Source organism: Chiroxiphia lanceolata, chromosome 3 (assembly GCF_009829145.1).
Source record: "Chiroxiphia lanceolata isolate bChiLan1 chromosome 3, bChiLan1.pri, whole genome shotgun sequence".
Lineage (NCBI taxonomy): Eukaryota > Metazoa > Chordata > Aves > Passeriformes > Pipridae > Chiroxiphia > Chiroxiphia lanceolata.
The window spans coordinates 22,482,288-22,507,908 of NC_045639.1; the positions used below are offsets into that span (position 1 = coordinate 22,482,288).

At 45.4% G+C, this 25,621-nt stretch overlaps 1 protein-coding gene across 5 annotated transcripts in view; it reads right to left on the minus strand.

Moving 5' to 3' along the window:
- VASH2 (vasohibin 2) overlaps positions 1 to 25,621 on the minus strand; it is a 37,719-nt gene that overhangs the window by 11,316 nt on the left and 782 nt on the right. For 4 of the 5 annotated variants that reach the window (XM_032684257.1, XM_032684262.1, XM_032684259.1 and 1 more), the window contains exons 2-4: positions 20,605 to 20,693; positions 18,263 to 18,319; positions 9,861 to 9,935 (exon numbers count right to left, since the gene is read on the minus strand). In XM_032684257.1, coding sequence (XP_032540148.1) covers positions 9,861 to 9,935; positions 18,263 to 18,319; positions 20,605 to 20,693 — 221 coding nt within the window. Of the gene's footprint in view, positions 1 to 9,860; positions 9,936 to 18,262; positions 18,320 to 20,604; positions 20,694 to 21,990; positions 22,031 to 25,621 lie in introns of those variants that run through there. The other variant, XM_032684261.1, reaches the window with a different exon arrangement.

The window sequence follows — 25,621 nt, forward strand, 5'->3', positions numbered from 1 at the left end:
TGGGAAGCTGAGAACAGAAAAAGCCTTTGTACCAACACCATAAAACACAATTCGGGCTCAGTTCTGGTTCTGACCAGCCTGACATGCCACCATCTCACCACCAGTGCAACTCCCAGGGATGTTTATCCCTGCCCACCCACACCCAATGTTTCACCTCTTCTCTCTACAGAGATGCAGCAAAAGCATCCAGTGGCTCTCATCTGTCTCTAAAGCATTTTCTCAGGGGAGTATTTCACCCACCTGATCCCTGTTGAATTTCACATATTCAAACATTCGCCCCCCAAGTGAATGCAGAAACCAACTAATAAGAGATTCATGAACTGCCCAGAATCCGAGGTCGAGCAAGTAGTTAAATAAACAAAAAAAACCAACAGTCAAGAAAAACACATTGGCACAAATCTTTCAGAACAGCCACAGGAAAGCTTTTCAGTTCCATGTCAAACAAGTTTAACTGCATTCAATGCTAGATGTCATCAGCTTTAGCAGCCTGGAGAAAATGTAAGAGAGGGTATAGGAACGGACAACACTTCGGGCCCAGCTCATGGTGCACTTCACTGTCTGTAGATCATAAGCCTGGATAAGCACGCAGAGCACAGACCTCCCTAACACACACACATTCCTTGCTCAACCAAGGCTACGTGCACCCACCTCCTGCTCACCTACATCAAACACAAACACCCTGCAGCAACTGTCAAAGCCCACCCCGCTATCAACTACATCAACACAGAACAGAAGCAGCTCTATTTGCCTTTGGTGGTCTCACTGGATCACTGTTGCCTTAGGACTAGGTTCTCCAAGAAAAAAACCATGCAATCAGTAGAATTAAATAAATTAAATAAATTCACTGCAAAGCCAGAATTGGGGCCCAGCACCATTATGTCAACTGGAAAACTCAGCCCACAGTCACCTCATATAAAAGGTCACCTTGCTTCGGGCCTTAAAAGGAGCATCCTGTGTACATCAAAGTCATGTTACAATAATTTGTGTCCTACAGATTCTTGCAAAAGCCCATTGTATTTATCATTCTATGTAACTGACAAAGCAGTATCTTTTATTAACACCTGTGAAGCTTTCAAACATCACCACTATTTTTCCCCCTCATTATTAAAGAGTTTTCTCTCTGCTCCCCGAGTGCCTTTCTATTAAGTCCACACAAAGCTTTGGTGGCCACCTGCCACACATACACACTTCTGCCACGAGGTCTCAGAGAAGTTGCAATTTAATCTCATTAAATACCAAGTAGGAGTAAAAGAATCTTTTGAGGGTAGAAATTACCCACCATCAAATAACCCAGCAACAACCGCTGTGGAAATTAACCTTTAGGTACGGGTTGCTTCGCTGAGCAATAGTTAACGAGAGTCCCCACCCGAGATGAAATACACAGCAAACGGGTTGGAAAGGCACGTCAGATCTTCCCCTCTGTCCATGCATCGTTATATATCTTTTCCTTTCTGCTCTGCCCAAGGAGAGCTGTATTGTGGCAAACAAAAGGCAACGACACAGCAATGCCGCAGCTGTAATCACACTTTTGAGCTGGGACTGTAACTGCAGGATGGAGAGTCAGGGAGTAAATTACATGCCACAATAGGAAAGCAGGGCAGAGCAGGAGAGGGCAAAAGCAGCTGTAGTGAAAGCTCAGTGGCCTCTCAATCCTGGGTCTTCACGTAAATCAAAGCAGCAGAAAAACAGTATTGAGGGATACTGATCTCCTTGGAGATCACACAAGAGGGATTCTAATCTTCTGGCTAGCCACCTCCTGCCCCAATATCCCTCCTCTTTCCCCACACCCAGGATATGCACCAGGACAATACCTGGAGCTCCACTGAGTTTTCACAGAATGGGGTGGTATGGCATGTCCCCACCCCTTGGAGATTCCCAAACTCAGCTGTCATGGTTTAACCCCAGCTGGTAACTGAGCACCACACAGCTGCTCACTCACACTTCCACCAGTGGAATGGGGGACAAAACTGGAAGAGAAAAATTATGGGTTGAGATAATGGCAGTTTAACAGGTAAAACAAAAGCTGTGCACACAAGCAAAGCAAAATGAGGAATTCATTCACACTTCCAAACGTCAGATAGGTGCACAGCCCTCTCCAGGAAAGAAGGGCTCCATCACACTTAACAGTGACTTGGGAAAAAAAAGGCCTATTAACAAGTAGGCTTTCTTGAGCACACCATTACTGCTAGCAGCCTGCAGGAAGGGCCAGATTTCCCACGGCAGCACGCAGCTCCTAGGGATCTGCAAGTCTCCAAACATACCACCCTCTGAGCCACAGGTTGTTTTGTTTCCCACAGTCCCCTCGCCTTCACCACCCAGGCTCATGCACAACCTACCATGGATACTTGGGAGATGTTCAGATCCCAGACTCAAGTACAAGCAAGACCCAGGACACAAAACCTGCCCTTTGGCCACCACCTGTATCTTCCTAGGCAGTAGGGAAAAGTGAAGCAGTATCCATAGTCAATTCCAAAGGGGAGAATTAGTTGAAGTGTTAGGTGAATCAACCCCTCAGTTTTAAAACTCTAGAGCAGAAAGCATCTGGATGAGTTTTCTTTAAATCCGCACACTCACATAATGACTCAAGCAATGGCCTTCTGTGATTTAAGGTTGTTTTGGTTTTTTCTTCTTCATCATCTCCTGGTGGACTCTAAAATCAACAATGTCCTACAAAGAAGTCCCAACATCTTGCTCCCAGTACAGACCCTCCCCTACACAGGTGCCCCCACTGCAGAGCACAGAGCAGGTCCCAGCCAGAAGAGAGACTTGAAGCCCTTCACCTTGTTTACTTGCCAGCAGCAACTTTTAGAAAAAAAACATTCTCCCTTGCCTTTTTTTTTTCCCCTTATTGTCCTGGTTTCAGTCGGGACAGGGTTCATTTTTTGCAGTAGCCAGGAGGGGGCATGGCTAGGACACAGATGTTATATTCTGTAACACTTCATGTCACTGCCGGGGGCAGGGAAAGGGACTCTCTTCCTGGGGGAAGGGGTTCCTTCTGGTCAAGAAAAGGTGGTGGACAGGACAGTGGGTATAGTGTGGCACTAGTCCTGAGCCACAGAGCAGTGGGGTGGCATGACCACAGTCAGGTCCAGCTCAGTGAGCATTTTGCAAGTGAATCACCCTCACTTTTGTTATTAGTATTGTTGCTGTTACTGTTCATTTTCTTATCTCATTGCTGTTTCCAGTAAATTGTTCTTACCTCAACCCATTATGTTTGCCCTTTGTGCCTCTCAATTCTCAGCTCTTGTCCCTCGGCAATGAGAAGGGAAAGGGGAATACAGGGGAGTGAGAGAGGAGCCATGGTTTGGAGAGGCTCAGTGGGGGCATTGAACTAGGAAGCACCTTTCCTGAACCAGGACACTTATTACCAAATAATCAGAGCAGGATCTTTCAATGTGGCCAGCACTGTGTCTCTGGGCTTTGAACACTGCTGGAACTCTGTCTTAGAAGCTGACAGCACCCACCAGAGAGCAGCTGGCTCCCCATGGCTAGGTGAGCTAAGGTAACTTGCGACCAGCAGTTTTCCCACCACTGCTCGGAAGCACATACAGCAGGAACAGTAGGTGAGGGAACACACTGTGAGCACCACAGCCCACCTGTGTCTAAACCAGCTTGAATGGGAGTTTAGCCTTTGACAAGGTGACCAGGCAACAACTGTGCAAGGGACATGCAGTGGCAGGTGAGGAGAGTAATGCTGTCCCTGCACTGTGCCTGCAGCACCAACAGGGACCCAGACCAACAGAAACTGCTGGGGCAGGGGACATGGGGAGACCCTCCTCTGAGCCTCAAAGGGAAAAAGCCCAAACGTTAACAGAGCCAAACCAAGGCCTGCTCAGGTTTCAGATGGAAGTGCCAGCATCACCTGTTTGAGCAGCCCAGCCCACCAACACTGACGCCCAAGTGAATCTAAACACCACCTGTCCCAGTGCCCAGACTCATAAGTGCTTTTCCAGCTGCAAGAAGACCCAGCACCATACCTAACACTGCTGCAAACCAAAGACAAAAAAGGGAAAGCCAGATGAACCTACTATTGAGCAAATAAGTGCCCATTGCACTGCTTGTGCTAATTAATTTGTTATTTATTAGTTTGAAATTCTCCCTTATTTAAATTAGACAAGATGGCATGGCAGTGCCTCATGTCTCAGAGCCCAGCAAGGGTGGGTATAGCTGAAGTCTGGTCGAGATGAGCACAGAAAACCACAGGGTGTCTGGTTCTCTCCTCTCCTGCCACCCACATGGGCTGGGGAGGCACGAGCAGGTGCCCCAAACCATCATGGCAGGCTGTGCCACTGGGCACCAGCAAGCTGGAGGGATGATGGCAGGCTGAGGAGCGAGGAGGCAGCTTTATTTACACTAGCAATGCTGAAGCTGCTAGCTCAGAGTGAGGAGGTGTAACAGGAGGAAAATAAACCTCAGCTTCAAAACCATCAGATAAGGCTTCAGTAGAAACAGAAGAGCTGTTTTTCTGAGCAACCAAGCAACTGCTCAGAGGGCCTCCAACCACCAGCAGTAAACACTCAGAGAAGTTTCCAACCACAGACTGGAGTCAGATGGATTTCCCACAGGCTTGGGACTGCTCACTCTAAGGCAGAGTGCTACCGAGCCCATATATAGATTTTGTCTACACAGAGGGCCCAGAGCTCCCTGTGACAGCTCCAGTGTCCATGGAGGAAAGGCCTGAGCATCTGGTTCAGCCTCCCCAAGTGGGACTGCCGGGCTTGCATCCCTCATTTTGAGAAACCTACTCTGCAGTGCCTGGCTGCAGTCAGAGGAGACTATCATAAGATTAGACCGTGACAATGCAAGCAATTAAAAGCTCTCTCCCAGCTCTTCCCAGCTACCAGAGGGACTATTTCAGCAGGATCATCCCTTCCTGCATTTCAGATAACAAGTGGGTTAAGCTGTAGACAAGCATGCAGGAGACAAAGAGGGGCACTACAAGGACATCAGTATCCTGCAATAACTGCAAGAAACTCTCCCCCTTACTGAAAACACTCCATGTTGAGGAGTATACCTGCTAGGCTGGAGGAGCTGGATGGACCGAGGTCTCCAGTGGGGATAACCATCATCCACCAATTAAAAGCACAGAAGGTATAGGGGAGTGTATATATATATATATATATATAAAAATATATATTTTTTATGTATATGTGTATTAAATAATTTCTCCCTCCTGAGACAGTTTTGCTCTCCTCTTCCTTGTTTAATGATATTATTGGACAAGGGGTCTAATACCCTGCATGGGTCTAACCATTACCTCACATGAACTGGGAGAAGCATGCTGAAGGCAATGGGAGTGAGTTACATTCAGCTGACACAGACACGCTCCACAGGACACCCTGAGGATGGATGCCCTGTGCCGCTTCTCTCTCCCCCGCTGGTATTTTGCTCTCCACATTTTAATAAAGTGAATACAGCACGCATAAAATTCCCTTGGTACTTTTTGGGTTACTATTGCCTTTCTTGAACTCAAGTGGATTGGATCTTTGCTCAGGAAGAGTGGGCTGAACGCACCATTACTCAGCTGATTTACAAATGAACTGAGAAATGCCCTGGGGAAGACAGCAGGAGGAATGATTCTGCTTAGGCACTGACAAGCAGATCATATAAGCAGAGAGATATGAAGCCAGTTCAGACAGCTACACAGAGAAAAAGAGCTGTGCAGACTGCTGCAAAATAATACTGGAAGATCTGTACAAGCTTTCAGTCATCTCACAGCAGCTTCTTGCTTGGTGCATGCAGACAGGGTAGCTCAGTATTTTAACTCACTGCCCTACAAAAATGCTTCAAGATCTAGTGCACAGGCAATTATGCCAAACTTAATTCTGCACCAAGAGGGATTAGGGAAGCGTTTTATAAGAAGTCACATCGTAAAAGGCAGCTGCACAAGCCAGCGAGCAGCTCAATTAAAATGACATCTCGCTAAGCCGCTCGGAGAGCTGGCCCTTGAATGAAGGCTCATGCCGAGGGTCCGCTGGAGTGGGCTGTGCTTTTTTTGGTATCCAAGCAACATGGCAAAGCCTGCCAGCACATGAATTACAAGCAGCACCTTATTTCCAGAGATATGGAGTGGAGCCAGAGGTTAACACACACAGGCAGGGCTGCTCAGCTCAGGCCTATGTGAAGACACTGGCTGGACACTTAGGAGAGGGTAAGCACACCTCTTCTCTGGAAGCCACCTGACCTTGTAAAGCTGCTGGCCTCACTGTGTTTGCATAGAGAAGGCAATGCTGAAGATCAAAATCTCACAGCTGAGAAAAATCAGCAAACTTCGCCATGTACCATGACAAAGATGCCTCCCAAAAACCCGCATGGTGCACCTGCATCACAGCACAAGGTTTTGCACAGGCTTCATACCAGCCCCTTTCCAGACACACATATTCAGATGGCCCATCACCTCACCACTCTACATTCTTTGTGTACCCACACCTCAAGCAAAATACACGGGTTTTCTATTGCATGGATTTTTTAAACTTTAATGCATCTGTTACTGGACCACCACCCAGTAGACAGTCCCTGTTCTCATATAGAGACTTCCAAAACAGTAAGTACAAGTCCTAGAAAGACAAGCCTGCCCCATACTGTCCCCTGACTAAACCTTCTCAATTTAAAAAAAAAGCCTAATGTAAGTTTGGGGTTTTTTAAGTAGCATCTAGAGATAGAAAGATTCATACAAATCTTAACTCTGAAGAAACTTCAAATTACACCAAATAGTATAAAACATAGTTTTCAACTTTTTTGCTTCCCTCGCTGCTCAAAAAAAACCCACCAAAACCAAAAACCACCAAACTGAACACAAGTCAGGTCTGAGGCAAGCAGAAAAATCAGCAACGCTTTTAGGTTATCATGGTGCCCTAGTTTCAGCTAGGGAAGAGTTAATTTCTTCTCAGAAGCTGTTACAGTGCTGTGTTTTGGATCTGGAATGATATTGCTGTTGATAATACACTGATGATTTGTTTCTTTGCTAAATCGGGTTTATCCTAAGTCACAGATTTATTTTTCTTGTCTCATGCTCTGACAGTGAGAAGGTACACAAAAGAAACTGGGAGAGAGCATAGCTGGGACAGGTGACCCAAACTGAACAAAGGGATATTCCACACCATAGAATGTTATGCCCAGTATATTAGCTGGGGAGAGTTACCTGGAAGGGGGGGCCGATGTGCATTCGGGAAAGGCATCGGTCAGCAGGTGGTGAGCAATTTAATTGTGTATCACTTGTTTTTCCCTCTTCATTATCATTATTCTTATCATTTATCCTTATTACTGTATATTAGTTTATTTTCAACTACTAAACTGTTCTTATCTCAAGATACAAGTTTTACTTTGATTCTCCTTCCCATTCCACCAGGGTGGTGGGAGAGAGGGCAGGTTGAGCGAGGGGCTGCGTGGTGCTTAATATCCAGCTGGGCTTAAAACCACAACACATCGTTATCTGTAGGCCACTAATCACCTTTTGTTCAAGTGTTATGGGGAATAATCAGTTCACTACTAGAAGTACAGCACTGCAAGCCACACTGACACTGCAAAGCAGCATCAACTCCACCTGGGGATTATTTCCTCCTCTGCTTTCATCCCCAAATAGTTTGGGACACAATCCTGACACAAGGGCAAGCACAACATATCCACTGACATGATTTCAAGGGAAACCAGTTGATGTAAACTTTTTGGAATTGAGGAAAGCTTTCAATACTGTCTCTTGCATTATCCTCCTGAACAAAATGTCCAGCACACAGCTAGAGAAATACATAACACAGTAGGTGAACAACAGGCTCATGGGTCAAACACAAAGGTTTCAGGTTATATCAGACTGGCGACCAGTCACTAGGGAGGTCCTGCAGAGCTCCATTTTGAGGCCAGTTCTCTTCAACATCTTCATAAATTACTTGGATGCAGGACTCAAACATATACTTAGTAAGTTTGCTGATGGCATGAAATTAGGAGGGCTGTTGACGCCCTCAAAGGCAGAGATGCCCTGCAGAGAGACCTTGACAAATTAGAGAGATGGGCAACCACCAACCATATGAAATACAACAAAGACAAGTGCTGGAGTTTGCACCTGGGACAGGGCAATCCTGGATCTACATACAGACTGGGGAACAAGATGCTGGAGAGCAGCACCGTGGAAAGGGAATATGAGTCAGCAGTGCCCTGGCAGCCAGAAGGGTCAACCCGGTCCGAGGGGGCATCAGGCAAAGCATCACCAGCCGGTCGAGGGTTGTCTTGCTCTGCTCTGCACTGCTGTGGCCTCACCTTGAATATTGTGTGCAATATTGGGCACCACAATATAACAAGGATATTAAGCTATTAGAGTGTGCAAAGGAGGGCAATGAAGATGGTGAAGAGTCTTGAGGGGAAGCCATCTGAGGAGCAGCTGAGGTCACTTGGTCTGTTCAGCCTGGAGAAGAGGAGACTGAGGGGAGACCTCATTGCAGTCTACAACTTCCTAGTGAGGGGAAGTGGAGGAGCAGGCACTGATCTCTTCTCTGTGGTGACCAGCAATAGGACCCGAGGGAACAGCATGAAGGTGTGTCAGGGGAGGTTTAGGTTGGATATTAAGAAATGGTTTTTTTCACCCAGAGTGTGGTTGGGCACCGGAAGAGGCACCCCAGGGAAGCGGCCACAGCACCAAGCCTGACAGAGTTCAAGAAGCATTTGGACAACACAGGGCGAGGAGATGGACTTCAGTGATTCTTGTGCATCCCTTCCAACTCAGAATATTCTATGATTCTATGATTTCTGCTTCTAGAAGGGCATTGGTTTGAGTCTCCTGCTGACATCAAGCCCCCAGGACCCCATCCCTCTAGCTGCATGCAGGCCCTCCAGCGTTTGCAGGGGAAGTGCTGTCAGCCAGAGCCACCTTTCAACTCATACTCAAGGCTTATCCCTGGTGCACAGGGAGCAAAGTGGAGCCACAGCAGCACACCACAAACCTCCCAGCACAGTGAGGACTGTATCCAGCAACCAGTCTGGCACACCATATCCTTGCACTTGCTCAGCCCACATCCCGTTCCCACTCCCCCAGCAGCCACCTCTCCTCACCAGCCAACAGCAGGCACTACGTGCCAGGCTCTGCCAGCTCCTTGTCCCACAGGAGGGGGCAGCAGCAGCAAGCAAAACACTGCAGAGACATCCCAGAAGCTGGTTTGCTTTAGGGGCTTATTTTCAGTTGTGTTTTTGTTTTAAATCAAACTTGATCAGTTGTGATGAGATTTATCTGGCAACCTGTTCCTGTAGCCCTGCCTTGCCCACCCCTGTAGTGGTTTAGGATGGTGCAGGTTGATTTATCAGTGACAGTAGAAGAGGGTCAAGAAGGGAGTCAGCCTCTAAATGAAAATACTTCTGGGGTTTTTTCTGAGCCTGAACAGAAAGCAAGCATTATGTTAAGGTAAAGCTTAAATGTTTAACTATAATACACATATGTTTCTGCACAAAGCACAGCTGTGGGTTGAGAGACAAAAACTAACATGACTTGGCCATGTACACATCAAAACCCGAGAACTGAACCCACGCTCCTCAAGTGTTACCAAGTTCCAACAATAACCAACAGAGAAATACTAACAAAGAAAACAAAGATTGTGTAGGCAGATACTTATCTGGGCACTTTGGGTCAGATCCTGACATTATGCAGATTACAGGGCAGAAGGCAAAGTCTGCACAGCCAAATCGTAACACTTGTGAACTGGGCATACAGCATCCAAACTCCTACCAACAAGCCCAGGCAATTCAGCAACTTGCTGACCAATACTGTGGCAGCTTATCAAGCTGCTGGCACTCACCTTTGGCTGTGACCCTCTCAAACACCATTCAGGAAGGGCAATATATTAAACAGCACTGCAGCAGACAGGCATGTGAAAGGATACATCCCCAGGATAACTGCTTCAAGGCATTTGATAGGTAAGGACTCCCTGGTCATTTCTCTTGCTGTCTCCATTAACCTAGAACAGAAACAAAACAATTTTGAGTCCTTCCATCTAGAGCAGTTGACTGGGATCAAAGGGCCCTCTCGTAGACTGAGGGCCAGGCGCTTCCAGTTCTTATCTCTGCAAGAGCTGATGAACTTGATTATCCTTTACAGTGACTTGCCAGAGCCCTGTTGACTTCTGGAGGATGACTGAGGGGGAGAAAAAACAAAAAAGAAAGAAAAAAAAAAAAAAGATGTTTGGCATCCTAGTGCCTTTCAGCCTCTGAAGATGGGTTGAAGGAATGCTGCCTCTCCCAGCAACTCCATGAGCATCACTTCAGACTGTAATACAAATCCCTGCTGAACTGGAAAAGCTGGCAAACATGCAAGCTCTCACAGCAGGACTAAGAGTAGCTTATTTTCAAAATAACCCTGCTTCTCTTCTGGAAAAAAAAAAAAAAAAACCACAAACAAAACAACAACAGGGGAGAGAGGATGGTTACATGATGGCCCCCTGAAAGCTACAAATGCCTCTGTGAGTCTATAGCTATAGCTGGACAAGAATGTAATGCCTTTTTATCACACCCTTCTCTACAGAAAACTCTACCAGCACAGACACTTCACACCACTGCAAGCTGAGTTATTGTCTGGCTGCTGCTCCCCACCTCCTGTGGATGGGGAAAGAGGCAAAAACCGCACCATTTCCTGCATGAGTGCAGGAAACTATTATGCCTAGGATTTTGCAAGTTCAGTTTAGTTACAATCTAGACTATCTCTGGAGTACAGTTATCTGACAGGGACAACATTGTGACAAGAAACAAGCTCAGCTGAGAAAGATGTTGTCCCGAATTGATACTGTACCATTAACCAACTAGGTAACCTATCTCCTTCCACAAGCAGATCCTGAAATCCTGCAAAGTTTAAGAAAAATACTGGAAGGAGACTAAAAAAGGCCAGAAGAGTCACATCCAATGACACACCCGAAAAAAAAAAAAAAAAGGCAGCTAAAAACTAAGCCAAATGGATGAAATCTGTTTTGAAGTCTTCCCTATCCATATCCTTTCCCCGGGAAGAGCTTTGTAAACAAATCCCTACTCTAAGGAAACACAATATTAAATGACAAAAATATTTGTATTAGAGAAGATTATGAAAATATGCATCTGAAATCATCAGTCTTTTTCTCCCACTTTCTAATTCAGCCACTTCATGCATTTTAAACCTTGTATTGAGTGGAAATGGCAATACAGCTTCCACTGCTATTACAGTCTGTCACAGCCATTCCATGTCCCATTTATCCAAGTTAGAAATTATCTTTTCATTTGTAAACAACCACTCTTTACACTCGGCCTTCAGTACAGAAGACTAATTAGAGTTTGCCTGCCTCCTACACACTCACAATCAGCCACAGAAACCCCACAGAGCACAGAGCAGCTCCAGCAAGGGCACACAATGGGATTCCTTCATCCCCCACAGTGGCTCTTCAGTGCTGGTCGCAGAAGGAGCCTCTGCAAAGCCCCAGCTCCATCCAGAGGCGTTACATGTAGATGATGCATGGGAGGTATCCCACTGAATTTCCTATCTTCTAAAGTTAAGAAAAAAAAAAAGTCACAGCTGATAATGAACATGCATCATCAAGAAAAAGCTCTGAGTTGTTAAGCTATTTAGCTTCAAGCCATTTAGTGTGACATATGCCTGGTTAACATAATCTGAGGGACAGGGCCAGCACCTCCTCCTCAGGTCTGCACCTGCGCTGGCCCTGCTGCCTGCAGGCACACACAGGAACCTGCACCCGGGTCCAGGAGCTGCAGTAGGTGCTCTGGACCGGGGTAGGGATGAGGATCTGTGCAAGGGGAGCATCAGTCAGGAGGCATCAGCAGTGGTCAGTGAACAAGTGCCCATCTGCACTCACAGGCAGGTCATGCCCTCACACACATCCATCCCACAGTCCTGGGGAATACTCCACAAACAGTTTGCTTTATCTCTGCGTGGATGATCCAGTTCAACAGCCACTTAAGAGTTTTTCTTCCACTTTTAACAGGCTTGAGACAAAGCATGGCCTTAAACCCTGTGTTTGCACTGGAAACAGAGCCTTTGGAGAATCCCCAAGCCACTGCTCTGCCCAAGGTAGCATAAGCCAAATCTAAATCACTACTAACAGACAATTTTTCAACCCACTTTCGACTGGCTTCTCAAAGGCCTGAGAACCCACCAGCTAATCTATCCTATACTTAACCTTGCATCTGAGAAGGTCCCCTAATGTTTAAACTAAATATTTCCCTTTTTGCAAATTAAATCAGGAGCTATTTCTGCTCTGCACAGTGAGTATGGAGACCGTTTATTATCTCTCCTCTTGCTACAGATGTTTGGATATGCAACAGACCACCACCCTCTCCTCAGTAAACATGAGAAAGCAGACACCAATCTTTTTTTTTTTTTTTAATCCTTCCCTCACTCCCCCCAAAACTTCCCCCTTAAGTTATGTTTTCTATACCTTTCAAACAAAAAGTTTGCTGCTTTCAATTTCAGAGTCCCTTCAATCAACTCACTTCTCACAGTCCTTCAACTAAGTCCACCACAGTAGAAAAACACCAATTTCCTTCTGAATCCAACTTTCAGTGCATTTTTGCAACCAACCCAGTGTGCTGTTGGCTTTTTCCCTCCTGGCCCACCTTGAATAGGTTTTTGTGGGGCTTTGCGGGTTTCTTTTACTGGGGCTGAGTTGGTGGGGTTTGGGGGTTTTTTTAGGGGTGGAGGTTTTTTTGGTTTGGCCTTTTTTTTGATAAGTTTTGTTTGGTTTCTAAGATCAGCTCCTTCTTTGCAAAATTAGCCTTTTGTTCTCCACAGCTGGCTACTCCCAAAACCCTTCTCTGCATTTGCCCTTACTAAATTATCTTCTGTTTGTTCCAGCCCAGCTTTCTCCTATCCTTTGAGATCACTTTGAATCCCAATTTCACCTTGCAAAGCTTTGTCATTTTCATTGTGCCCAATGACATTAATGTTGCCTTTCCCCTGAAACTGCAGATAAACTCAGAAACTTCCCAAACTTACCTTTTCCTTTATTGTTTTTAAAGGCTGATATCTTTGCCTTCCCCAGTTTCCAAGAATACCCATCCTCCCCATGCTCTCTAACACAAGTATTAATGGTGGGGCACCACTTGTCAGTTCTCTAAGAGATAACAAATGACAGAGCATTCAGCTCATTTGAAAGTAACTCATTACAGATGCTCTTTGATTTGTCCTTTCCCTCTTTTTTTTAACTCCTAAATTCTTACCATGCTGTCTCAGATGTTAACAGTGACCAGAAAGTCCGCAGTTAAACTCATGAAAGAACATTTAAGGAAGGTAGAAAAGAATTTTAAAAATGGCATCAAGCATTTCAATTTCCTGCTTGAGAAGGGTTTGTTTCTGGGATTTTCTTTAAATCTTGACAGTTACCTGAAAAGATTCCACACATACAGCTAATCTTTACAACCTTATATCACAGAACTCGCCCACAGTCACCCTCTCCACAGACCCCAGTGAGCATGGGGGCAGCCCATCACTTCCAGTAACCCAAGGGAGACTGCTAGAGTCAAAGACAAGTGTCATGCAGCTTCCCTCTTTGTGGTACTTACAACACTATCTAAAGTCTGCCAGGCAGATCTCTATTCCAGACCAGAGCGAACACTTCTGCCTCTAACAAATGTAGCCAACAGCACAGGCTGTTTGTTCCTGCCTTGAGATCTAGTCCTTGGCAGATGATGATATTTCTTTGTTAATTGATTCAAATTTCTTTCAGTGTTTTCAGGAGCCCACCTGGACTAACTCCCTTGCTTTCTGCAGTAGGAGAGGGCCTGTAAAGGAGTTGGGTTTGCCTCTCTAGGAGGTTTTCTGTTTAAAATGTCAGTGTCTCCAGACAACTCATGGGAAGAATGAATTCCTTTTGCTCACAGATTTTTCACTCAGGCACCCAGTTTCATATACAGGTTAGAAAAATCTTCAAACCTTTTAGTATGCCCAAAACAGGAGGATGTCAGAGCTGGCACCCATCACACTGGACTCCCTTCAGAGATGACCATGCTTAGGAGAGGCTGCCTATTACCTTCATCAGAAAGACTACCATAGACTTCAATAACATTTTTAATTAGTGAGATCCTTCAGCACATTTTCCACAAAATTTTCCTTTTCCAGACCCCTGTGCTTGCATGAGGTGCACAAAATCTCCCTCTCCCAAGCTTATCTAAAACTCCTGGCAGTTTTATTCATGACAATGAAGCCAAGAAAGAAGTGAAAGGGACCAACAGGATTAAAAGGAGAAAAAACAGCAGAGCAGATACTGATCTCATGAATCTTCTCAAAACCAGTCTGCTTCAACAGCAAAAGCATTTCTACCACATGCTGCACATAGCACTGTATCTGTAACATTCCCCCTTTGTGTGAGAGAGAAGCAGATGTTCAAATGCCTTCTGCAGTCTATTGTCTGGAAATGGTATGAACCTATTTTTCTCTGCAGCCCCATCAGGTTTCCTTAATAACATGGTGTGTTGAAACAGTATAATTTCCTTCCCCCCTTCCCTTCCCTGTTATTTGGTTGCACCGTTCCCACGTGACTGCTCCTCTCGCAGTCTTTTATTGCAATTGATTACCCATTATATCAGCAGTCACTGAATGTCTCTCCCTCCTCACACAGCAGCTTCTGGGCTGCAATTCCTCAAAGACTCTAGAACCTACTCAAACATCAGTTTTTGCTTCAGTTGTAGGTCCCACTGATCAGCTGGCACTTAACTGGAGGGAACAGTACAATACCACACCTCCCCAGATACTCTGTGCAGGACAAAGGTATTTGTTTCTCATTGTGGCTCATACCTGCATCCTAGAACAGAAGCTTCCAGAGGGCTTATCACTCCTTGTAAAGCCAGTAATAACAGCTTGTTGACATTGCATACACAATTACAGAAGTTACTTGATATCCAGAAATACATTTTTTTCCTGAAGTTCTTAAGTGATCTAAGCTTGGAAATTTTTAAAATAATGACTATTTCAATTAAAATTAGCATTTTTTAATCAGACCAATTGTACCAACAGGAAGCTGTAATATAGGTTTGACCAGCATAATCCTGTACGGGAAAAGGAAAACCAGCCCTATTGATGCCTGAAACACTCATATCATATGCACACACATATTCCATGGATCATGAGAGCTGAACTCTATGGAGTGCCCTTTTCCTTTACATCATGAAGCCTATGAAGGTCACTGTCCTGGGTCAGGATACCTATACAGTCTATCAGCAAAGCACTCCTATGGTGGATGTAGCTGCACCTGTAAATCTGGATTTTGTACAAATACAGCAAACTCAGGCAAGGTTAGACACAGACACATTTTCAGTCACAGTCTGCCAGTACAACAAGAATACCACACAAAGTTTACAGGTTCACAGCTCTACCACCCTGACTCACACAACTATGCCAACAGAAATCTAACATTTCCAAAAGTGTTATCTGTAGTCAAGACAAATCCACAGAGTGTCTGGCAGTCTAGAAGTTAAGCTGACAATAAGAGTGACTTTTTCTTAAAGAGATTTTAAATACTGAATTATAGCAAGACTGTGTCCGTTAATGAGTTCCTACAGATAATTTATGCTTGTCTTTCTACATGCAGCCACACATTTTTATTTTCTCATACATCACACTGATGCTGGCACTAAATCTCTGTAATATCTAGTTCTCCCTCCATAACAGAAAAATTCATTAATATGCCCCAGCTGCTTTAGGACACTTTCACACGAATTTATGAATATTCAATTTCCATCTAGTACTCAAGCTTCTTTGTGTCCAGCCACTGCTCTCTTGAAGAAAGGCTGCCAAAGATCTCTAATACTTCCATTAGCTTTGAGCCCTCACATTATGAAATAAGCAATATGTTTAGTATCAATAAAGCTCTGGGAACAGTCTCATTTTTCAAGAGCCAGTGGCAATTGGAGGCGTTTAGCATCTTGTCCAACCGACTTGCAAATGCAAACTTTGTCTTGCAGCAAAGTGAGGCCTCTCACACCACAGAAACTTGCTCAGAGCAGTGCTTGTTGCCTCAGTGCAAGATGCCTGTTGTCACCACGCTGGAAGCAGATTTCTTGCAAAGTGGAACACACCCCCCAGAAAAAAACAGGTGTAGGTGATTTTTGAGCTTTGATGAAAACTGACCTGCACACCAGATGAAGGAAAGGAAAGCTTTCAGGCACAACTCAACATTACAGGGCAATCAATGCATTATTCACACTGAATCACAGAATGGTTGGGGTTGGAAGGGACCTCTGGAGATCATCTGTCCAACACTCCTGCTAGAGCAGGTTTATCTAGAGCAGGTTGCACAGGATCATGTCCAGGTAGGTTTTGAGTATCTCCAGAGAAGGAGACTCCACAACCTCTCTGGGCAGCCTGCTCCAGTGCTCTGTCACCCTCAAAGTAAAGAAGTTTTTCCTCATATTCAGATGGAACTTCCTGTGTTCCAGTTTGTGCCCATTGTCCCTTGTCCTGCCACCGGGCACACTGAAAATAGTCTGGCCCCATCTTCCCTGACACCTGCCCAGGTAAATTTAAAAAGATCAGTCAGTTCTCCTTTTTATTTCAGTATATTTGTATTCAGTATGCTACATTTACTTTTTCTCACAAAATCTAATTGTATCTTCATGCTATCTATTCAGAAAAAAAATCTCAGCTAATCAAAGTTTAGGTCTTCAGAGTATTACGTGTGTTTAGGACATGTGACCCTTTAAGCTCACTTCCTGTTGTATTTGTTTGACCATAGTAAATGCTACTATGTGAATACACAATTATCTGTTTACTTGAAATCTAAACCTAGTTTCATAAAAATGACAGGAACTTAAGATAGTCTTATATGTGTTCCCCTTTTCAAATTTGGAGAAACCAAGACAGGGCAAGCATTTGAGCCCTACTGCAGTACAACAGGATCTGGGCAGCACTCCCATCTACACGATCAAGGAGCAAAGCAGCACAGGTCTTAGGACTCTACACTGTGCAAGTCCAGCATACACCAGGTTCAGACTACTGTGCCTGGAAATCTGACAGCAGCTGCCCTGAGGAGTTGGACCATTTCCAGGGGTACTCTCCTTAACCCCACAGAAGTCCTGCCACCCCATTTCAAGTCACTCACAGAAGTCCTAATAGCAACAAAACCAGGAGAGAAGTCAGACACAAGTCCCCAGACAACACAGTAAGGCAGATAATTAGAGGAAATGGAGAGGATCCAAAGGCAGGGGTAGGTCTCCAGCTGTGAGCACTGTATTGGTTCCCTTCCAGGAAAGAGTACCCATCCTCATAAGCCAGGCTTTCATCCAGCCCAGGGAGATGACAGCCTTTTAAGTGGTAAGTGCTGAACACAATTCATTTTCATCTTCCACTTCCGTGGAAAAAAGTAATGGGACAAATTTAAAAATGAGCAAGCAGCTTGAAAATTGGTTTAAGTTTCTGTAAACCTATCATTCAAGGCACAAGATTTGTTTTAATCTAGTTCCACCAGAGCAGTGAACATTAGAAAAAGGAAGTGGGAAAGATTGCTGTCAGTAAGATGAAAACCTGAAGCACAAAGCTGGAGTGGAAACCGGAATTTACAGTGATGGACCATTAGATTAATGACAGAGATCTGAGGAGAACTAGAGACAGGCTAGTCTACAGAAGTAATTATACTCTGCATATCTAAATTTCACCCTAAAATAAAAGCATAATGTTGTCAACATCACTTCCTGCCCTAACCTGCTAATTTATTGAGTTCTATTAAAGAATCATCCTAAGTCTGATGCAGTTCTTACATGCAAGGGACCCCAGTTCTCTGTTGGCAGGCTCCCTGGGCACATGTTCATACTTGCATTGCACAACCCATCACTGCCCAGCACAGGAGTCCACCACATGGAAGGAAGAGCAAGATGAGAGGCAATGGGAGAACACAGATGCAACCTAACACAGTCCATTGTGAGCCTCCAGAGGAAAGGACTGTGCCCAAGACATCAAAATTCCTACAGCATTTTTCAAATCTGATCTCTTCCAACCATCAGCAAAGGGCATTACAGCACAACCAGAATATCAAGACTTACACAGTTTTCATAAAAGCAGCCCAGCCCTCCCAACCCAACACCAACAAGCACAAAGTTAGAGTTTTCCCACCCTGTGCATGCAGCTTTGGCCTGCAGCTATGCAACTCCCACACAGCTGCTAAGCAGGGCCAGCCCTTCCACTCAGCAACATACACAGTTTTGGCCCTGTCAGAAGAGACAGCCCTCCCGTGCCATGGTGCCACAGATGCTTAAATGCCAGGTGATCAACTGGCATGATGTGGGACAAGGGCACTAGACCAATTCCAGAGACACTTACCCACTTAGAGGTCTGCTTTTTCTGATCTCGAAGAACTGTGTTCCTGTGTGATTATATCTGAATTTTCTCTGTTAAAGGAAAGTAGCTTGAACAGTCAAACAATAAGATGACAATGCTCTAAAGGTGAATTTCAGTTCTCACTTCCTGCTGAAACATAGAATAAGCAGTAAAAGCCATTGACTCTCAGAGATGAAACCCTGGCATGTGAAATAAAGCAAACTTTTTACTTGTCTTCTTGTATGATCTATTAACCACCATTCAGTGCAGAGTCAAGCAAAAAGGCTGTCCATCTAAAATGATACTCAAATTTGGCATTTGAGGGTTATTAAATCACTTATCTCCCAGGTCCCACTCACTATTGGGTTACAAGTTTGAAAAAAAGTCTCCCATTTGGGCAAGATAAAGTTTTCACAGCCTACCAAAAACAATCAACATAATGCATGGTTTGAAAGAACTTACTTCCTTTATAAGTCTTTAACTCAGCCACATAAGTCACATATGATCTGTAAACCAAAATCATGGCACATGCATCCATTTACACTTAAGAAACAGAAATAATTCTCTAAAAAACCACAACGCACTTGAAATTAAAATAATCAGCTACATGCAACTCAAGCTCATTAGTTAACACCATGAGGACAGGAGAAAAGTTCATCACAAATGATGCCTGCAGACAGTCAACCAAATCTCAGCACCACTTGCCTAGAAGCACAAGCTACCATGCAGCAGCATCACCAAAAGCAGCCTCTTCCTTGCTCCTCAAGCACAGCTGTTCAAGCAGCAATGTAGTAAATGAGATCAAGATACCAATCTGTTCAGTAAAAACAAAACAAAAAATCCAACAAAATTAGAAAAAGAAGAAACTAAAAAACCCCAATACTATTCACTTATATTTTCTAGGTTATCTTTCCAGCTGAATCTCTTTCCTAACCTAGTTTGCAACACGGCCATTAGAATATTCATGCCAGTAAAAATTGTAGTGGCAATACAAGAGCAGAAAGAGGTGACCTCATGGAGGCAAAGGGTGCCTTGCAAGGCATAAATAGCACAGCTGCTGGCTGTATAACCATGGTCTAAATAAAAACTCCAGCTTGCACCAGGATGCTCTGAACTGACTTCAATTAGAGTTCAGAGTTCTCCAGAAACAAGGCTTTTTTTCCCCTCCCGCCTTCAAAACCTAATTCATGAGGCCCTTTCAGGGTGCTCTGAACAAAGCATACATCCTCTTTCAGCCCTCAAAGGAAGCCCAGACACTACCCCCTAGCCCACTTTGAAGTTTTTCTGAACACAGATCCAAACTTTGTCCCCTGAGGCCTGTTCCTGCTACATAGCAGAGTGCAGGATTTCAAAACCACTGCAGGGTGAGGTAGGGAAAAGTACAATTTTTTGAGTTCTATGTGACATGGTATCCTCTTCAGCACAACTGCAGCAAGCAACAAGCCTCTTGTCCTGCCCAAGTGGCCGACATACAGAAGAGAAAGGCACCACCCCCCTGCAGAGCAGGAAGGCCCCAGCCTCCCTCCCCACCGCAGCTGCTGCCTTGATCCCAACCACTGCTCCTCAGCAGGCTAACCGCGCCTGCTATTTTTGGATGCTCTTTCAGCTGCCACCCATATCCCTTCTTAATCCTTACCAGGACTTTACACTCATTCCTCATCCCCCCAGCTTCCCCACACACACAAAAAGGGAGAGTTCAGAAAAAAAGGAAACCAGAAGAGCAGCATCTGGGTCAGCAACCTGCTTTGATATTATCAGTCAGCAAGGGAAGTAGTCAGGAACTAGGCATGGGGCAGTGACAGGGAGGCAAGATAGATCACATCCCTGATGAACACACCAGGCAAGTTCCTGTGTCACAGGCAAGCCTGCCCACCTTGGGGTCAGGACAGCTGCTTATGCCCCTCACCCCAATGACAAGCACTTCCTGCAAGCTGAGCACACAGGCAGTCCTCAGGGAGCCCACAGGGGCTTCAAAGGCAGAGGGAGAAAGGGTATGCCACAACACTGTCTCCATTGCTTTATGACAAGATGCCATATTATTTCTCCAGACATCACGATCCAATCATAATATCCTCATAAATCAACTTCAAAATAAGCACTTCTACTCCCACCAACGCCACTTCAGTTAAATTTTTCAGTATCATTTAAAACTAATTACATCTCCCAGAGGATTGCTATGACAAGCTCAGCGCTGCTGGTGCTATCACAAATCCTTGGAGGCGTCCTTTTACCCCCAAATGATCCCAAGCCCTCATAACCAGCTAATGCTTCAGTTAAGTTCCTGTTAACTCATGCCAGGCACAAGTCAGCCTTCTCTCCAGAAACCACACGCTCAAGAAGGATACTGCAGCATCTTCATGTAGGTCTGTACTGCCTGAAGCCATTCTGGGATTGACATGGAGAGCTTGTAGTTTGGCACAGGTGGCACTGAGGGCTGGACACACACATACAAAAAAAAAGAGATAAAGAGGTTAGATAGTTACCACTCCCCGTAGAGCGGATAAGTGATTTACTCGGGCAGCGGCATGTGCTTAGTGCAACGCAACGCGGCAGCACAGATGGCTTAAACCCCACGTGAACTCAAGCATCAGGCAAAGTCATCCTGCTGACAATGGGGGCTGCCTGTGCACCAGAGCCAGCCCCATCCCTGCCGGCACAGAGAGCCCAGAACAGGCCCCCCCACAGCAGGCTGATCATTAGAGCCACCAGCATCCCTGTGTGGGCAGGCAGTCCAGCACAGAAAGCCAACGCTTCCCATTTTTCCCCCTTAGCACAGGGCACTTTGGATGAGCAGACTCCCAGCACTGGCTCTGCTGTCCCCCCTTCCCCAAGAAGCCATTTCAAGTCTGATTTTTGGTTTTCTTTACCACAAGAGAAAAGGAGACAAGAATCCCAGGTTGCATAAATTCCCATCTGCCATATGCCTGCAGCAGACTTGCTGGGCAGGGAATGCATGGTACCTAGAAGACCACCTGGGACCCAGATATTTAATGATATTAAGACACTTAAAGATATAGACTGGCAACATAATGGGATTTTTCCAAAATCTCATACGACATCTGCTTGTGCCTAAGTATTTTAAGAAGCCAGGCCCTCAATCCATGTTTAATCCCCAAAGCTATGTGGCTCCTGAGCCTGCAGCCAGGCAGGAAAGGGGCACAGCCTTGTCCCAAGTCCTATTATTTTAGGGGTGACATTGCAAAATATGGGATCAGCAGATATTAAAGTGGACAGCATGGCTAAAAAGAGATTAGTACAATTCTCAAAAACACAATGGAGGAAACAGTTTATTTGAACATTAATGCAGACCCAAATTCAGGAACCAGCAATTTAGGTAGCCGTGACACAAAATGCAAAGTAAAGCTTGCAGCGTCTGTGGGCCCACATCATTGTTACAATAGTTTGAAACGCATAAAGTGACATATCTTTGTCCTAAATACAGTTCAAGGTAGCAATCACAGGTAAGAAGAGCAAGTTCAGGTGATACAGGGTCATTTCCACCACACAGATTTTCCTCTCCACTTCCCATCTCCACTTATGAGGAAGGGACTGTGCCTTTGCTTTCAGGGAGTGAGCACTGGTAATACCAAGGAAATCAAAACCCAGCATTTACTACATGTAGCTAGTTACTACAGTCAAACAGTAAATACACTTAGGAGAAAGGAAAAACAAACCAAAACACCAAACGAAAAAAACAGAGACTCCTACACTACTGGCACACAGAAAAGTACTGTAAGCAGCGAGCAGATGGCAAGGCCTCCAGCTCACTCCTGCCATTCCAGCCCCACATGGCCCTGAGCATGCACATGGGCTTTCTCTCCTCACCAGTGGGAGTTATGAGCAAGACTCAATAACACTTCTTAATCACGATTTCCATGCCCAAGCTCTTCATTAGAGGCTTTTTTTTTTTTTTTGGTTTCACAAGTTCCTTTCTCCCCCAGCCCCTTTGGTCTGGACAAATTATTCACCTGTCCCTCCAAGCATGAAGGCAGACCTGGACTCAACACACCAGATGAGGCTTGAGTTTCAGGAGCAGCAAGGAGCTGATTAAGGGAATTACAGCAGGGCTGTCCCACCTTCCCAGGGCTGGCCTGCTCCAGTATAAACACTCCTTTTCTTTGAAGATAAAGAAGCTCTTAGGTGTATGCTTTGCACTTATACAATACACCAAGACAATGGGAGCCCCAGCCAGTGAGAGGCCCAGCTGCTGCAGAGGTACAGACAACATCCTTTTTCCAGCCCTCGCACAGCTGTGGGACCCAGGATGCCATAGGGATCACACCAGCGTGAACAGATGTGGCCCTTCCTGTAACCCAGAGTGGCCACCCTTACCATAGGGATCAGGTTTGGACCTCCAGGTGAGGTGCTCCCCATCTCCAAGGTGGGTGATACATCATCCAAGGAGGATGATCATGTCAGACACCAAGGTACGATCTGGTAAAGAGAACCACGGTTTTCCCAATGGCTGACACATAACTCGATTGTTAAAGTTACCTCAGCAGGCCTGCTGAGCCAGGAATCCCAAGTCCCTCCAGATCTCAGGACACAACAGAAAAAACATCAGTCTTCCCCCACACAGAACATCGCACTGCTCTCATCTTTCCAGTGCAACTGGACAGTACACAAACTGTGCCACCAGCCAGGCCAGGCAGAGGACAGCCACTTGCCACTCCCACTCCTTCCATACCAAACACATTTCCCGCCCTCCCCAATTCCTGCCCCAGCTGCAGGAGCACCGATACTGGGCACCCACCCAGCGTGGAGCAGAAGCCAGGGCTGTAGGACACCACCACAAGCAAAGGAAAGTGTAGCATTGTTGCTGTTGAGGCTGCAGCTTTCCAGCTAACAGTGTGCATCCCAGCTCAGTGGCAAGGCGCTGGTGAAGATTTGTAGCAGATCAGGGACGTCAAGAGGAACTGCAGACACAGCACTACAGACCATGAATTTGTGAAGCGAGTGAAACAGAGAGAGGAGGCAGACGAAAAGCCTTGACCTTATATCAGTATTTCCAAGCAACAGCAGATCCAGAGATCCAAAGACAGTAAAGCCATTACACTACAAGACCATGTGGCAGAGCTGAGACCATCATCCTATGGCTGGAAATGCTGTAGTCTCAGTTCACCACAGACATCCTGTGTGAAACTGGTCTTGCCCAATTCTACTGTCTCATTTAATGACCAGAAAGTAATTTTCTACAAGCTCACCCTGCAAGTACATTGTTATCTAGCACAAATGAAGCTGACAGGCAAGAGCCCTCAATGCTGGTTAGAGGTTTAATTCATTAAGATCTACAAGTATCTCCATGATCACAGGACATGTAAAGCATTGCACAGTCCTTCCAAACCATAAGCCTGAACTCTTCCCAGAGCTCAAGCCAGCAGTCAGAGGTGGGACACCCCTCAGGTTCCAGAACTGGCCTCCTTGCAGACAAGCCAGCTTTTTGAGAGGATTCTGCCTCTTGAGAGAGATGCAGCTCTCCATCTCTGCAGTTTGCTTTTGTTCCAGTAAGGACAATCTCCCCAATACGGTAAGAAGCTACTTAACCGTTCTGAGTGTATGATTGCTGAGACTAATACCAAGATGATTAGAGCAATCAAGTGGAGCTTCTTGATGAAAACTCTCCCCATCACTAGGGATTAAGAACAGATCAGATGCAGAAATGGAGCAGCTGCACTCACCACTCACTCAGCCTGAACCAACTATGAATGCAAGCGGATTACAAATCATCTTCTCACAGACACAAGTTTTTCTTGTCACTCCCAATCAGCAGTACATGGTCTTTTGCGGGGTGGCACATACCCAGCAGCACAAGTCAATTAAAAAAATCTGTACCACTGTTTAAGGAACAAGTCTCCCCTCACATTTCTATTCTGAACCAGAAATTACCATCATCACTTTAGCAACCCACTATCACTTTGTGGCAAAACCCCCTGCTCCTAACCTTCATTTGCTCACTTGAGCTGTGTTGGCCCTAAGAAGGACCAGGTGGTCCTCAAACTGCCCTCTGACCCCAGAGGTTCCAGGCTTAGCCAGAAAGAGCTACTTAGTCACAGGGGTCACCAAGTCCTCCTGTTCCTGAAGAAATTAATCACTGCAACAGGGAATTTCCTTCCAGACAGTACTGGAGGAGTACAACTCTTAAATCACCCTCCACTGATCACCAACAACAAATGATTCGGCCAAGCAGATTTCAAAACATTTTTTGTCCAAATCAACTTCATGCACACATGCCACAGAGAGTCAGGCCAGTGCTTTGGCACTGAGGAAGAAGCCATGGGCAATGCTCTGTGGGGCACTCCCACAGGCAGCATGCCAGCACACTGCAACCACTGGCACTTCTCAGCAGATGCTTTGACAGTCACCATGGGTATCATCAGTAAAAGTTACACACTTTGGAGCTGGGAAGTAAGGGATGGAAGTTAAGTCTAGCGATTGCTTTGCCATCCCTTAACACCAAACAGATCTGCAGGCTGTCTAGACTACTGTAAGACGGTCATGCCGCTGAAACGAGTTTTACCCTCTCCCTGACCCCTTCAATTCTACCTCAAGCCCTTGCACAAGTACAAGATTAATCACACCAAGGAACCACAAAAAACTCAATACAACTAGACTATTCTTTAGCTGAATCTACTCCCCTATCCAAACAAAGGCTGGTTCCAGAACAAGGAGTAGAACAGAGAGAAAGAGATTGCCCCTTTTGCACTTACACTGAACTAAACATTGCAGAAGAGATAAAAGGCCTTTTCAGCCTGCATCTTATTTGACAAGCACCTTCTCAGAAAAGCCCTACTGAATAAGCTTTCAACTTCTCTGTACACAAAATTTCCTTTCTACCCCACAGAGAAAAGGCATATACATATATAAATATCACTGACAATCTGGCCTGTGACAGCACCAGCCCGACCATCTCATCCTAGCATGCAGAGGGGTGCAAATCAACCCCGACTTCAGTGGTCAGCTCAGACGGGAGGAGTGAATCAAGCTCAAAGTCTGCCAAAGCAGAGAGTGTAAAAGACACTGTGATCAGTAATGCGGCGCAGTGGTGAGAAGCCTTTGAACAACAACAGATACCAACATTTCATTTCCTGGCTGAAGGAAAAAGACTTGGGTTAAGCAGAGTTGTTTGGAGCTTGTACTGAGGAACGTACAAGACAAAAGCGTTTGGAATCTTTCTACGTACTGGAAATGAAATGCCTGAGTTTTAAATTTCTTGTTACACTTCGGGCGCAAGGCTGTGTTTTAGAAAATGCCTGTGTTTCAAAGAGCTGAGAAAAACGTGATTTAAACTGCACAAAGCACTTCGTTCAGTTCCTTTTAACTCTTGTTTTCTACTTTTTCCTCCCCAGGATAAAAAAGTCATTT